This window comes from Myotis nattereri, assembly GCF_964212035.1.
Source record: "Myotis nattereri genome assembly, chromosome: 3".
NCBI lineage: Eukaryota > Metazoa > Chordata > Mammalia > Chiroptera > Vespertilionidae > Myotis > Myotis nattereri.
The window spans coordinates 201,420,092-201,435,918 of NC_138077.1; the positions used below are offsets into that span (position 1 = coordinate 201,420,092).

The 15,827-nt window shown below is 38.9% G+C and overlaps 1 protein-coding gene across 1 annotated transcript in view; it reads right to left on the reverse strand.

Moving 5' to 3' along the window:
* CLIC4 (chloride intracellular channel 4) overlaps positions 1 to 15,827 on the reverse strand; it is a 59,502-nt gene that overhangs the window by 28,656 nt on the left and 15,019 nt on the right. Inside the window, exon 2 of the mRNA XM_081085941.1 lies at positions 3,378 to 3,487. Within this exon, the coding sequence (XP_080942067.1) occupies positions 3,378 to 3,487 (110 nt within the window). The remainder of the gene's footprint in view (positions 1 to 3,377; positions 3,488 to 15,827) is intronic.

Here is a 15,827-nt window from a genome sequence, read left to right on the forward strand (position 1 = left end):
TAAATAGCTCTCAGGAAAGTTCTATTGCTCACCACGTTTCTTCTGGGATCAGTACTTTCCACTGAGGAATTAGGCAATTAATCAGAAAAAAAGCAGGAAAATAAGCACTACGGGCATTTTCTCCCACACAGCTTCCTATAATCAGTCATAGTTAAGACTATATTATGAAAGGTACTTTTCACTACAGGATGCTGTATTCCTCTGTGACAATTTGATTTTATAGTTTTTTTTGAGCCAATGTTCACTTTCTCTTTGAAATCTAACTAAAGACTATAAGTAAACTCATAGAAAAGGATTGGAAAGATAAAGACCAACTCTAAATATATATATTTTTTCTTCTTTTTATTTCACAGAGGAAGGGAGAGGGATAGCCAGATAGAAATATCAATGATGAGAATCATTGATCAGTTGCCTCCTGCACGCTCCCCACTGGGGATTGAGCCAGCAACCCAGGCATGTGCACTTGGCTGGAATCGAACCTGGGACCCTTCAGTCCGCAGGCCAATGCTCTATCCACTGAGCCAAACGGGCTAGGGCAAGACCAACTCTAAATGCAATGATATTTGTGAAGAGAAGTTGATGACTAGGGGTGGAGGGACTCGTTATCATGTACTGCTTTTGTATATTTTTAATTGCCCTTAAGAACCATTTTTAAAATATATATATACTATAGACCTAAGATTTCTAAAGAAAACTAAAAAAATATAGGCTCCCATGTTAGTGTACTCTGTTGATTTTACAAAAAGCCCTAGGAAATAAAATACCTTTTTTTGAGTGGTAGTATTTTCTAATAGGAGGCCCTGAAACTCCCTATGTGTCACTTCTAAAAAATTTTTTTAAATCTATTTTAGAGGGTGAGGGGAGAGGGAGGAAGGAAGGGAGGGAGGGAGGGAGAGAGAGGGGGGGGGGGGGGGGGAAGAGAGATCTATGTGAGAAACATCAATCAGTTGCCTTCCCATACAAGCCCAGATGAGGATTGAACCCACAACCTGGATATGTGCCCTAACGGGGAACTGAACCCACCACCTTTCCATGTATAGGACGATGCTCCAAACAAGGGAGCCACACTGGGGCCCATGTGTCACTTTTTTTTTTTTTTAATATATATTTTATTGATTTTTTTACAGAGAGGAAGGGAGAGGGATAGAGAGTTAGAAACATCGATGAGAGAGAAGCCTCGATCAGCTGCCTCCTGCACACCTCCTACTGGGGATGTGCCCGCAACCAAGGTACATGCCCTTGACCGGAATCGAACCTGGGACCTTTCAGTCCGCAGGCTGACGCTCTAACCACTGAGCCAAACCGGTTAGGGCCCATGTGTCACTTTTGACATGTAGGGTACATTACACTTAAACATATGCTCAAATATTAACCAATTTACAAGAATAATGCCTTTTAAAAAGTTTGTAAATGAAAAGTGAAACCAATGACTTTGAAATAGCCATTATGTGTTAACTTCCTTTCCTGAACCAGACGGTCTTTGTTTATGGTACCATTACTGGTATGTACCCCAATCGAGCACTGTATTGAGCTGTTGAAAGGATTTTTGGAAGCATGGCAGTCAACTCACTTGCTCCAATCCAAAAATGGAATAGCAGAAATACATGTATTTTAGGCCACAGTCAGGGTGTGTGCCTGGCAGCATGGTCTATTTTTAGAAGTTATATTGGGAAACTTCTTTGCGAATGCATGTAGGAAAAAAACAGTAATCAAAGGATAACTCCATGAATTATTTCATTCTTACAATAGCTCTGTCCGATATGAGCTAGGTCTTCCAAAGAACCTGCAGTTTTAACTCTTACTATCCCCAGCGGCCTTCTCTACATTCATATACATAACTAATGGGGTTCCTGGAAGATTTCAGGCTTATTTTCAATAAATAAATTCTACGTCTGCATATTTTCAAATAAGTGCACTAGCAGTAAGTAAGGAATAAACTGTAAGGAACTGACAGGTGTCCCAGGGAATGCTAACCTAGAACGGGGAGTAAGTTCACAGCTCTCACGAAACTCTCACTCTGTGATGCCCGGAGGGATAACACAGAGGAATTCTGCCATCCATTAAGTGATAGCCTATCCATATTTTTTTCTTGAACACTGATCATGACTGATATGCTTAAAAATAAGCAGCAAACCATGTTGTGTCAAGAGGAACACATTTCCATTGCTGAGTTCTAGATTGTCTATTGCTACAACTGTTCTTAACCCTTGATTTAAGTCTTTTTTCTTTTCTTTTAAGTATGAATGTTCTTCATCTCAGGAGGAACAGGAGTTCCTGAGTAAAAAGACCTTACTACCTATCAGGGCTCTTCTCAGCCTTCTCCCTCTCCACTGTGCTCCATGGCAAAAGTTAGAAACAACTCTTCAACTAGCAAGAACAATCACAGCCACGGATAATTGCTCTTATCTCTATATATAAAAGGCTAATATGCAAAGTGCCCCCTCAGGAGTTCGACCGGGAGACCTGGAGTTCGCTCACTCACTATGACACGCGCTGACCACCAGGGAGCAGCACAGAACATTACAGGCGACCAGCGGCGGCAGGACACTGAGGGAGCGAGGGAAGGAGGCAGGGAACCTGATGGCCCAGGTCGCCAGCCAGGCCTAGGGACCCTACCCGTGTATAAATTTCATGCACTGGGCCTCTAGTTTTACAATAATACTTAACCAAATATGGTGGAAACTGTATTATTAAAAAATCCTATTTTAATTCCTAGAAAGGAGGTTAAATAAATTTATCCTAGCTGTATTTATCCTCCTAAAATCACATTCTTGCCTTTAAGGATCTAGATAAGGGGTCCTCAAACTACGGCCCGCAGGCCACATGCAAATACAAATATTGTATTTGTTCCCATTTTTCTTACTTCAAAATAAGATATGTGCAATGTGCATAGGAATTTGTTCATAGTTTTTTTATTAAACTATAGTCCGGCCCTCCAACGGTCTGAGGGGCAGTGAACTGGCCCCCTGTTTAAAAAGTTTGAGGACCCCTGATCTAGATTATATAGGCCACGTGCTTATCAGCAAACTTGAGCTCAAGAAGCTGTCAGCTTAGAAAGTTCTTCATAGACTCATGTTTACACAGAAATGGCAAAGCTTTCACTGCATCCACACCAAAATGTCACTCCTGGTGCTGCTCTTGAAATGTAAGGCAAACATACAACGAGTTCCTAAAAAGACTGAGTGGCGACATGCAATTTACTGATACTGGGAATTACCATAATACTTAATACAAGTTCAATTTGTCCACACATCAGCTGAACTTTAAGACAATATACTTTCTTCAGAGAAGATATGGCGAACAAAGTGAGGGACGGGGAGAGGATCAAACTGAAAAAGTGATCTACATATACTCAGATAACCGCAACCACGGCTTACCTTTTCAGGTCAACAGTTGTGACGCTAAATACAACTCCTTTGAGCCAAAGAATCATGAAGAGCCTCTGGGAAAAGGGGCAGTTTCCTATGCTTTCACCATCACTGCCAGCCTAGGAAACAGAAACATGAAAAAACAAGGTCAAAGTGATGACACTCAAAACAGACCTTTTTTCTGAACTCTAATCAAGAGTACAAGGAGACAGGAAATGTGGCACTCTGGAAAGAAGGGTAGAAATTCGGGTCTTTATTATTTTGCTCTTTCTTTTGCCTCTTTCTCTTTTTAAAAATGGCCAGTCTAGTATAGACTGTCCAAGAGAACTTTCAGCAACGATAGGAATTATCTCTACTACCACTGCCCAATATGGTAATCATTTGTGACATGTGGCTTCATGAGTACTTGAAATGTGGCTATGGCTAGTTCAACTGACCTAAACTTTTAAATTTTTATTTACTTTTAATCAATTTAAATGGTCAGGTCACATGTGGGTAATAGACAGTACAGGTCTAATTAGCCCCTAGGGCAGGAGTGGGCAAACTTTTTGACTCGAGGGCCACAATGGGTTCTTAAACTGGACCGGAGGGCCGGAACAACAGCATGGATGGAGTGTTTGTGTGAACTAATATAAATTCAAAGTAAACATCATTACATAAAAGGGTACGGTCTTTTTTTTCAATAGTTTTATTCATTTCAAACGGATGGCCCGCGGGCCATAGTTTGCCCACAGCTGCCCTAGGGCCTAGGGCAGTGGTGGGCAAACCGCAGCTCGGCAAACCAAGGCTCACGAGCCACATGCGGCTCTTTGGCCCCTTGAGTGTGGCTCTTCCACAAAATACTGACTTCTGCACATGGGCCACAAAGTTTCAATCGCACTGTACGTGCGCGCCCGCACATGGTATTTTGTGGAAGAGCCACACTCAAGGGGCCAATTAGCCGCATGTGGCTCGAAAGCCACGGTTGCCGACCACGGGCGTAGGGGATACATATATCCTTGCCCCAGGGAAAAGACAAAGTCTATCATGGGTTTTATAAAATGCAAATCATGTTTTGTTCTATGAGATAATATTCTTTATAGGACAATATATAAAGGGAAACTTGTAGGTGTGTCCAAAGAGTTAACTGCCAGCCTCCCCCTATTCTAAAAAATATTCATTATAAAAATTACATATCCTGTTTTACACATTCCTTCAGGGAGAGAAAGAACAAACGTAGCTTTACAATAAGCCATTTGTAATCCAATTAATGAATGCCGCAGTTGACTTCCCCGAGTTCAACAATGAAGTAGAATTTTCCTAAAAATCAGAGTGGAACAAATCTTTAATTCCATCATGTGGGCCCCAAGCTTAAAAAGAAGGAAGGAGGGGGAATGGGAAATGGGGGTTGGAGAGCGCCAGCTGTTGGAAGAGAACACTCTGACACTTGCTAGGGCCCAACACAGCTCCCTTCACCAAGAGGTCTACGGAGAAGCCAGAAATGACCTCCAACAAGTCATTCAAAGACGCTGGTAAAAGTACTGTTTATTATCCTGAAGTAACTCTCAAAGCAACTCAGAAGCCATGTCCGTAAAATGCTGTATCAAGTTACATCATTAATTCCTAGTTAATGGTCAAGTGGGGGGGGGGGGGGCGGCAGGAGGGTGTAAAAAGATAAAAGCAGTTAGCTGATTACACATACTATAACCAGCAAAACATACAGGCACATAAGGACCCCAAAACCCTACCCTAACCAGACAGTATGGGATAGTTACAACTGAGCTTGGAGGGAAAAAACTTACCATTCTTTATCAGAAACAAAATATACACAGAATTGTAGCCAGAATGAATTTTATTAATTTCTAATACTGCAACTTATACAAAATTTATTTCCTAAAGAAGTTCTAGTCCTTAAATTTTAGAGTGACTAAGAATAACCTAGAGAAAGCATTTAAGATGAAGATTTCTGTGCCTTACATCCAGAGACTCTGCTGCAGAAGAATTCCCAGGGCGAGGCCCAGGACACCCAGAGTCACAAAGAGGCATCTGCTGGGCACAATGAGGAACACTGGTGTGAAAAGGTTAGGACAGTATTCCTTTATTTATTTATTTTTATTCTTTTGATTTCAGAGAGGATGGGAGAGGGAGAGACAGAAACATCAATGATGAGAATCATTGATCGACTGCCTCCTGTATGCCCCCCACTGGGACTCGAGCCTGCAACCCGGCATGTGTCCTGGCCAGGAATCGAACCATGACCTCTTGTTTCATAGGTTGACACTCAACCACAGAGCCATGCCGGCTGGGCAATATTCCTTCTTTAGAGCACAAGTCAGTTTTTTAGGACTAAGTCCTATTATATAACAAACTGATACTCAAAGTTGCTTTTTTGAAGGTGCTCACCATCCAAACACATAGCATACAAATGAGTTTATTACAGATCAGAAAAAGTTAACACACTACCTTTCTAAATAGCTTGGTGATTGATATTTTCACACAAGCTTGTATCTTTAGATAACCAACTTTTATCATTGTTTTTCTCCAAGTTTTAACACGGTTAGCAGCAGAAGCATAAATACAAAAAAAAGGATACCAAATTTGAGACTTACTGAAAAAGCAGAAAAGTTTAGTAAACAAATTATAAGTCTGACTAAGGTCTTCATCCTTTTCCATTTACTTAATCTGTAAAATTAACTACAACTTTCCAAACTACCTACCACAGCAGTGTTAAAATAATTAAATTGGGCTCTGGCGGGTATGGCTCAGTTGATTGAGCTTCATCTGTGCACGGAAAGGTGCAGTAACCTAAGTCCTATTATTCATTCAAACTATTCACTGAGTCCTAGTCGGTTTGGCTCAGTGGACAGAGCGTCGGCCCATGGACTTAAGGGTCCCAGGTTCGATTCCAATCAAGGGCACGTACCTTGGTTGCAGGATCAAACCCACAACCTTTTGGTGTATCAGGAAACCCTCCAGTCAACTGAGCCACCCAGCCAGGGCTACGTAATTTCATTTATAGAAAGTGTCCAAAAAAAAAAAAGAAAGAAAGAAAATGTCCACAATAGGCAAATCCATAGAGACAGAAAGTAAATTAGTGGTTGCCTAGGGCTTGGGGGGGGGGGGGGGAGTTAGGGAGTAACTGCTAACAGGTACAAAGTTTCTTTCTGGAATGATAAAAATGTTCTAAAATTAGACTGTGGTGATGGTTGAACAACTCTGAATAGACTAAAAACAACTGAAATGTATACTTTAAATGGGTTCATTGTATGGTCTTTGAATTACACCTCAACAAAGCTGATTCCAAAATATATAGACACAAATTATAAGTATAAATATACATATACTGGACAAGATTTTAATTTAGAATATATAGTTTTAAAATTATAATTTCATCTTATAAAAAATTAATGTCTATAATTTTTCTTAAAAACCAGAAAACCCAAATAATCAAAGCAAAAATTTGAATAATCCCACTGGCCCAGAAATAATCACCAATTTCCAGATAAAAGATGAATTGGCATTCATTTGGGTTTTGTTCTTATAAAGGGGTTAGTTTTGACTAACTTGCTGTCTGGGGTTCCTCTCACACACTCAACTCTTCCTCACCCTCCTCCATCAGGACCTCTGTTGTAATTCTTGAGTTGCCTAATACCACTATTTAATCAGAAACTGCTGGATTAACTCCCACATTGCAGAAAAGGGGTCAGTTGGTAGATGCCATAAATATTTTAATGTTTTACTAGTTCAAAGTTAAGGAACTGCTCACTTAGAAAACCCAGCGTAAGCAGTTTATAGAAAGTCAGACCTTAAAACACCAAAGATCTTCAACTTCATTCTTCTCTATTTCTTTGTGTTTATGGGACTGGGGGTGAGGGGTGCTGATGAGTAGGGAAAAGAGAGGCTGCCTCTGAAGGTAAGAATGGGTTCCTGACCATTAAATCATTTCCTTTGACACATTTTCTAGGAAATGTATAAAACAACGTGTTGCCAAAAAAAAAAAAAATGCACTCAAAATTTAAAGACCTCATTTAACTTTTAGTGTGGATTCTATCTAAATTAGCTATCTAAATACACAAAAGGGCTTGCTTTGATTTAGATTAACTTAAAAGTCAGAAAACAACATGATAAGTGGGTAGTCACCTGGCTTCTATTATCTATGTCTTTGGTTTTTGCTACACACATGCTGAAACCAAGGTCTAGAGTCTAAAGGTCTGTTTAATAAGCTGTTATCCTTCCACAGGGTCTGCAGAGTATGTGGGAAATAACAAGGTTTAGAATCAGACAAACCTGGAGTTGAACCTGATTTCACTACTTATTAGCTATGGAATCTTCATTTTAACATTACTTCAACATCTGTGAAACTCGACTTCATATACCTCTTATCATGGGGATCCAATTAGTTAGGGTACACACACAGTTCCCGGCACATGGTAAGAGTTTAGTAAAGGTTACCTAACTTTAAAGATACTTCTTGCACAGAACTCAGCCTAACAACCTGCTCTTCAGTTGACGCCCTTACCTATGTGAAATAACCTTTGATGCTTACTGGGGGAACAATTTATTCACTCACTGAACAAACGTTAACCAGGTACCTACTGTATAGAAAGAAATCATTGGACACAATGATAAACAGCAAGGACTCTGGAAGCAGAGTCCCTGGTTTAATACAGGGGTTCTTCTACTTAACCACTTGTGTGATGTGAAGCATGTTAGTTAACATCTCTGGGACTCAGTTTCCTTACATGTAAAATGGGGAATAATATCTACATCATAGAGTTATTTTTTTTAATATATTTTATTGATTTTTTTACAGAGAGGAAGGGAGAGGGATAGAGCGTTAGAAACATCAATGAGACAGAAACAAGGATCAGGTGCCTCCTGCACACCTCCTACCGGGGATGTGCCCACAACCAAGGTACATGCCCTTGACTGGAATCGAACCTGGGACCCTTCAGTCTGCAGGAAGAGGCTCTATCCACTGAGCAAAACCGGTTAGGGCCACAGAGTTATTATTAGCCTAAATGAGTTAATGTATGAAAATCTCTTAAAATATAGCCCAGCATGTGGTTAAGTGCTCAGTAACAAAATATATGCCAAGTGAAAAACATATTCCTGACTTCATGGAGCTTGGGGGACAGGGGTACAACAGAATGGGGTAATGGGGTACACTGATGGGTTTTGGTGGGTGGGGACGTGAGCATAAAATCCAATTTCCATTTTCAGGCAATAAATAACACTACCATATGGAAAACAGGCTGGGGGCATGGGGCTGATGAAGAATGGAAGCTGGGAGACCTACTGCAGTAGTCCCAGCAAAATGTGGCCTGGATTAGGTAGAGGCAATGGAGGTGAAAAAACTGCATAGATTAAACTGAATTCAGAAGGTACAACCCTAAAGACTTGTGGATGGTTTGGATGTGGGAAGTGAGGGTAAGAAAGAAATCAAATAACTCTTAGGTTTCTGGTTTGAACAACTTGGTAGAGGAAAGCCTCAAGACAGCGGTGAATGTGTCTACACTTTGTTGCAAGTTAAAAAGAAAATCCCGTCAGGAGGTAACAGCCATAGAGCTGTACTAGCTAGCCTTGGCTTGAAAATATTTTTCGGTGTGAAAGGCTATAATCCAAAATTAACACTGTCTATATCTCAGGACACATTGGGGGAGAGGAAGGGACAGGGATGTTAACTTTATACACCTCTGCACTGTTTTATCGTCTTTGTTTGATTTAAGAAAAAAATGTAAAGAAAATATTCCAAATGTTTACACATGATAATCTTCTTGTCCCTAATCACTGCCAAAATAGTTGACTGCTTAAATACAGACCTGCTTTTTCCTTCATATTGCTTTAAAAAATGTTGAATGCAAAATAGTCAAAAACCACTAACCGAACTAACAATGACAGTTAAAAAAGATCCTACTGAGTACTTTTGTCTGCTACATATCTGAAGCATATGCTGAAAATGAAAACAACGGCTCTATCTGTATTAAAATCAAATCTGAGCCCTGACCGGTTTGGCTCAGTGGATAGAGCGTCAGCCTGCGGACTGAAGGGTCCTAGGTTCGATTCCGGTCAAGGGCATGTACCTTGGTTGCAGGCACATCCTCAGTGGGGGTGTGCAGGAGGCAGCTGATCGATGTTTCTCTCTCATCGATGTTTCTAACTCTCTATCCCTCTCCCTTCCTCTCTGTAAAAAAAATCAATAAAATATATATTTTTTAAAAATCTGAAATGTTTCAGCAGGAATACTTTATTAAAACAAAGTGTCAGATATACAATGACCAGACTTTCCATCTAAGCACAACAGAATCATAATGAAAACAAGTTCTGAGAAGTTTACATTCACTCCTCAAAAGCCTAAAACAGGAGGAGCGAAAAAGGCTCTAGTGGCTCTATTTTTTAAAAAATACAAAGAAGCAGGCAAAATTAATTTAAATAATATTTTATTTTATATTATCTAAAATATCATTTCAACATGTAATCAACAAAAAATGTTATTACATTCTTTTCTTGTAGTAAATATTTGAAATCTGGTATATATTTTAGACTTATAGTACACTTCAATTCAAACCAGACACATTTCAAGCTCTTAATAGCCACATATGGCTGGTGGCTATCATATTAAACAGAGGAAAAAACCTCTGAAAAACCAATGGTCATGTACCTGACCCATCAACTCAACATTCAAGCTCTCAGAAATTATTTATTCTTATTTCAAACAAATTTTAACAAGTTTGCTTATCTGGCTTAGCCAACCACAACAGATTACAATAGAAAATGAAAGGAAATGGGCTGCATCAATAGAACTAAGTTGGCAAAGGAAAAAATAGAAAACACATATAAACATACACGCACCCATGAACTCACACAAAGGAGATCTAGATTCAAAAGGCATAACAACAGAGGCCGCTTTAGCAGAAAGGCAAAAGCAGTCTTACCCAGGCCACGAGTTCCCGAGACCACTGCTGCAGGACTGAATTAGTATTCAGAATGCTGACATTAACTGGCAGTTAAATTCAGCATTTTAAGAAGTCACGGAAACAATGTTTTAGAAACATTTCCTTTTAAAATCAATTTGAGAACTCTGTGCTATTTTTGATATTTTTCTATAAATATAAAACTATTCTAAAATTATAAAGCTAATTTTAAAAAATCAATTTCAGCCCCGGCGGGTTTGGCTCAGTGGATAGAGCATCAGCCTGTAGACTGAAGAGTCCCGGGTTCGATTCTGGTTGAGGGCACATGCCCGGGTTGTGGGCTCAATCCCCAGTTTGGGGTGTGCAGGAGAGCGCTGATCAATGGTTCCTCTCTCATCATTGATGTTTCTATCTCTCTCCCCCTCTCCCTTCCTCTCTGAAAATCAATTTTAAAAAAAAAAAACAAAAAAACAATTTCAGGCTTCGAGTATGACTAAGTAGGTCCCATAGGATCAACCCTCTGCCCCAGAGCAGTGACAGCTTCCAGACAAAAATAGCCCACTTGACAGCACTGGAGAATGAACAAAAAGCAGGCAGATGTGGGAGGGGACACTTGGAAAAAGGGAAATAGAGTAGACAAGTTGCCCCAATTTTTTTCTTTTAACCTTGTGCCATGCAGGGCAGCTAAGACTCCAATGGAAAATTCACAATGTTGCCGCTTGAAGAACCAAAGGACAGAGTGAAGAGCCACCATCACCACCGGAAAAGAAGGTAGAACGCCATGGAAAAGAGAGCCAAAGAGAGGGAGTCCTAAAACCCCAAGTTTGAGTTTAGCTGAAGATCAAGTCAAATCAAGACAATTTCAGATAAAACTCAGTAGAATGTAAATGCTTGGCATTTAAAAGAGTTAATTTCAGGAATGGAGAAAACCAATGTGTTCATTATATTAAGGCATGATTCTACTATTAAAAATAAACATGTGCCCTTTAAAATTACTTATTCTCACTTTGGTCACATACAAAAAAATTTTTACCTCAAATTTTTTCACTCAAAGCCTTATTCTTTAAACATCTTCTAACCAAAGATAAATTCCCTGCCAGTCTTCCCTTGTTTATCAGCAGAAGCCAAATACATTGTGGGTGGGTAAAATTCTTACATAAGTCAGAATCCAGCAGCCCACTTTCCCTACGAGCAGTTTAAAATACACATGCAGTAGTACAAACTAGTCTCAGAAAGAGTCCTGGGAGTGAAAGAAAACAATTCAGTGTTCAAAAACACTCTTCCCAGACCTGTGCGATGGCTGCTACCTAACTCTAGTGGGTAAGGGCTATTTCTCTTTATAAGCAAATTCCCAGACCTAGAAATTCCACAAAGAATTCAGCAGTAGAGTAAAAAATCCAACTTGTCCTTTTGTAAAAAAAAAAAATCTAAATTCTCCAGAAAGCTGTTTGTTTTTAAGAGATTATACTTTTGGTAAATAAAAGAAAATAAACTGGAGAGCATTATGCTAAGTGAAATAAGCCAGTCAGAGAAAGATAAATACCACATGATCTCACTCATTTGTGGATTATAATGAACAACATAAACTGATGAACAAAAACAGATCCAGAGACAGAGAAGCATCGATCAGACCGTCAAACCTCAGAGGAAGGTAGGGGAGGGTGGGGGTAAGGAGGAGAGAGCAACCAAAGGACTTGTATGCAAGTATATAGGCCTAACCAATGGACACAGACAACAGAGGGGTGAAGGCATGAATGGGAGGGATGGGGGTAACATGGGGATAAGGACACATATGTAATAACTTAATCAATAAAAAAATTAAAAAAATAAAGAAAAGAAAATAAAGAATTCACAGGAAAGCCCTGGAAAGTATGATACAATGGTTAGAGTCGTTCCACACACCCAAGGGTCACGGGTTCGAATCCCAATCAGGGGCATGCACCTGAGTTGAGGGGTTTGCTCCCACCCCCAGTGGGGGCACATGCAGGAGGCAACCAGTTGGTGTGTCTCTCTCACACAGATGTCTCTCTCCCCCTCCTCTCCTCCCTGACCCCTCCTTTCATTTCATTAACAAAACAAAGAATTCAGCCCTGGCCGGTTTGGCTCAGTGGATGGAGCGTCAGCCTGCAGACTCAAGGGTCCCAGGTTCAATTCTGGTCAAGGGTATGTACAATGGGGCCTTAACTTAATTGCATTATATTATTATGTACAAAAATATTGGCTATAAAGGTACACATCACAGTACTGTTTGCTAAATTTTGGACCTCTAAATGACTACAAACAGTGGATTAATAATGATAACAATGAACAGTGAAAAACTGCAGTCATGAACATGCTACAGAATGTTTTAATATAAAATATTAGCACTCAATAAACATGAATCTAAAAAAAAATAAAATAAAATAAACATGAATCTTTTGCTGGTATTTTATTTTGAATTATCCATGTTTAAAATTCTCATTAAAATATATTACAAAGTTTGTTTTTTTAAATTATATACTCAGCAATACATTGAAACTGTGAAAAGTTAACATTCAGAATTCTTGTCTCACTTTTTAGCTGGCCTAAAATAAATTTAAAATATCTGACTAGTACTAGATACCTTGCTTATTATTAAAATGTTTGCTTACCATTTCAATGCACAGATGCCTTAAATATGATAAAGGCAAATTCTAACTGAGAATAGTTCTGTATCTGTTTTACTTTAGACACAACAAACAAAACCTTCCCTTTACCTTTCATGTTGTTCATGTGGAAACTGTATTTTCTACTAAAAAAAGTCATTCTTGAAATAGTTCTCATTTTTCTGGCAAACTGCTCCCATTGTCACTGGGAATTTTTATTGGCTCCATTTATATTTGTTGTCTAATAAACTGCTGCTAATTATGAGAATTTAATTATCTGGATCTGACTCTGAAATCTCAACTTTCTGTCTGAGCCTAAACACCTACTTTAGTACATAAAGTAAATCTGGATTAGACTGAACATCACTCCTAAGACACACACCCACTTTACAGGTGACAACAACTTGAACCTCATCTTCCATTATGCAACTTGGAGATTCTAGACCTCTAAGCCAATCTATTAAGTTTAGATCCACGGCTATCAGTCTAGTAAGCAAATTATATGTCTTAAGTTCAACAACGGAATATTATTTTTACCTCTGGTATAAGACAACACCAGAAACAGACAATACTCTCTCTTCATGCTTCTATCCACAGACTATGCATACCAATTTGCCCAAAAACAAACACTAAGAGATACTTATTGAATTAATGAGTTATTTCCTATATAACAAGATGTATGTTAGGTGGGAGATATACAAGATAAAGAAAATAGTCCCTGATCCCTGATTTCCTGGAATTCACATTCTAGCCTGGAACACAGATGATGAAAAATTCAGGAGTGGCAGAACATGCAAAAGCACAAAGTGCGCCAGACGGGTAGCAGGAAGGATTCGCTCTCCTGAGGGCCAAGGGAGGCTTTGGGAGATATCTGAACTCAATTTAGGGGGCAACTTTTTAATTATGTCCCAAAATATTTCTAGTAAAATATGTCATAAAAGTATATCATTCTCCTCAGAAGCATAGCACGCTTCTAAGTGCCTGAATGTTTCTGGCACGCTTGCAAAGGGCTCTCTCTGAGGAGGAGCGCGAAAGCTGAAAACAGTTATTTTAACAACGCTTTCGCATTGTTTCGCAATGCTTTTAAAAGTCCTTATTTGAGAACAACATGAGTTTTGGCCATAAATAGGAGACTGATTCCTTCACTCTGTTCTATAGTATCTATAACCAATCAAGCAGAAGAACCCTATTACCACTTGAACACACTGAGATCTGACTTAAAACTAATAAACCAAGAAAACACTAAGTAGAACATGTTTCTTACACTAGACAACAAGAGTCTAGCCTCACAGTAAAAATGTATGTGAAAAAGACTTAGGGATAAAAATAACTAAAAGAAAAGAACTGGTGATTCGAAAATAACCATAGGTCAAAAAAAAAAAAAAAAAACAACTGAAGAAACATCAACAATCTGCTTCAAAAAGAGGAATAAGCAAGTGGTTATACACACGCAGGTTTTCTTTTTTTACTTGTGTGTTTGTTTTACAGAAAGATCCCTTGTAAATAAAGGATTTGGGTTTTCTGAGGGACAATGGGAGGCAGACCACAGGACTAAACAGTTTGGTAACTGTTTAAGTGAGCCAAAAGTTAAATAAAAAAGAACAAAAAAAACAAAAACACCCAGATCCCAAAGCACTGGCTGATCTCATTAGCTCTGCTTAAGAAACTTTATAGATGTGACTTCACTCCTGGTTTACACGTCTATATTTAGTTTATACCTAATATGGATAAAGTCCTGAACTAACAGCCATTTCCTCTCTCCACAAAAAGAAACTTCCTTGCTTTTTTTTCTATCAACAATGCAAAGATTAGTAGTGTAAGCTCCTCTGAAGGGAGAGGTTAAACACACACATACACACACAAACACACACACACACACACACAATTAACAACTTAGTACTTTTTTTTTAACTTGGACTGCTTTGACACTTCTAAATTGGAAAAAAATTCTAAAATCAAATAAGTGATGGTCAAGTCAAGTTCCTTAACAAGTTTATAAATAACCCTTTTAAAGACTTTATAAAATACTAATTAACCAAGCCCAAAAATGCACAGAGGTGAGGCAATGGAAATTTTACAGTTTCCTTTCCAATGTGACCAAAAACTGAAAGCAACCAAACTCATTTAAAGAACCATCAAGACTCATTGGTTGTTAGCATGTTTTAGAAATATCCTTCAACAATCTGATTGATTTATTTATTTTGCAGGCTAACTGAAAAGAGCAAATAGTAACTCTGGTAGATAACATTCAACTTTCAATAGAGAAAAAGAATATAAACAAGATAAAACAAGACAACTCTTAGTGGTTAAGAGTTAGGCTCCAAGTCACAAAGACCTTGGTGCAAATTCCAATACTGCTACTTACTAGCCCCACCACCACACACAAACAAGGACCTCTCCAAGCTTCAATGTGGTATTGATAGCACCTATTTCAGAGTTTATGAGGATGAAATTGGCTAACATATGTAAAGGGCTTGGTACATATGTTTTGGTGCCTGGACCATAATGTGCACTTACTGCTATCTATTATCTTATGATTATTATTCTAACTTTAACAGAAAAGCAAAAAACCTACTGTCCATTTTTATATATCAGTGAACTCTATCTTATACAGGAATAAATTAAGTAGTTTCAAAAAGCTTATAACATTATTATAAAATGAAGGCTTTTAAAGTCACCTTATGGTCCTACACAGTTTGGGTCAGTGGATAAAGCATCAGCCTGAAGGGTCCCAAGCTCGATTCCAGTCGAGGGCACATGCCCGGGTTATGGGCTCGATCCCCAGTAGGAAGCATGCAGGAGGCAAGAGATCAATGATTCTCCCTCATCATTGATGTTTCTATCTCCCTCTCCCTTCCTCTCTGAAATCAACAAAAATATATTTAAAAAGAGCCCTAGCTGGTTTGGCTCAGTGAACAGAGCTTCAGCCTGCAGACAGAAGG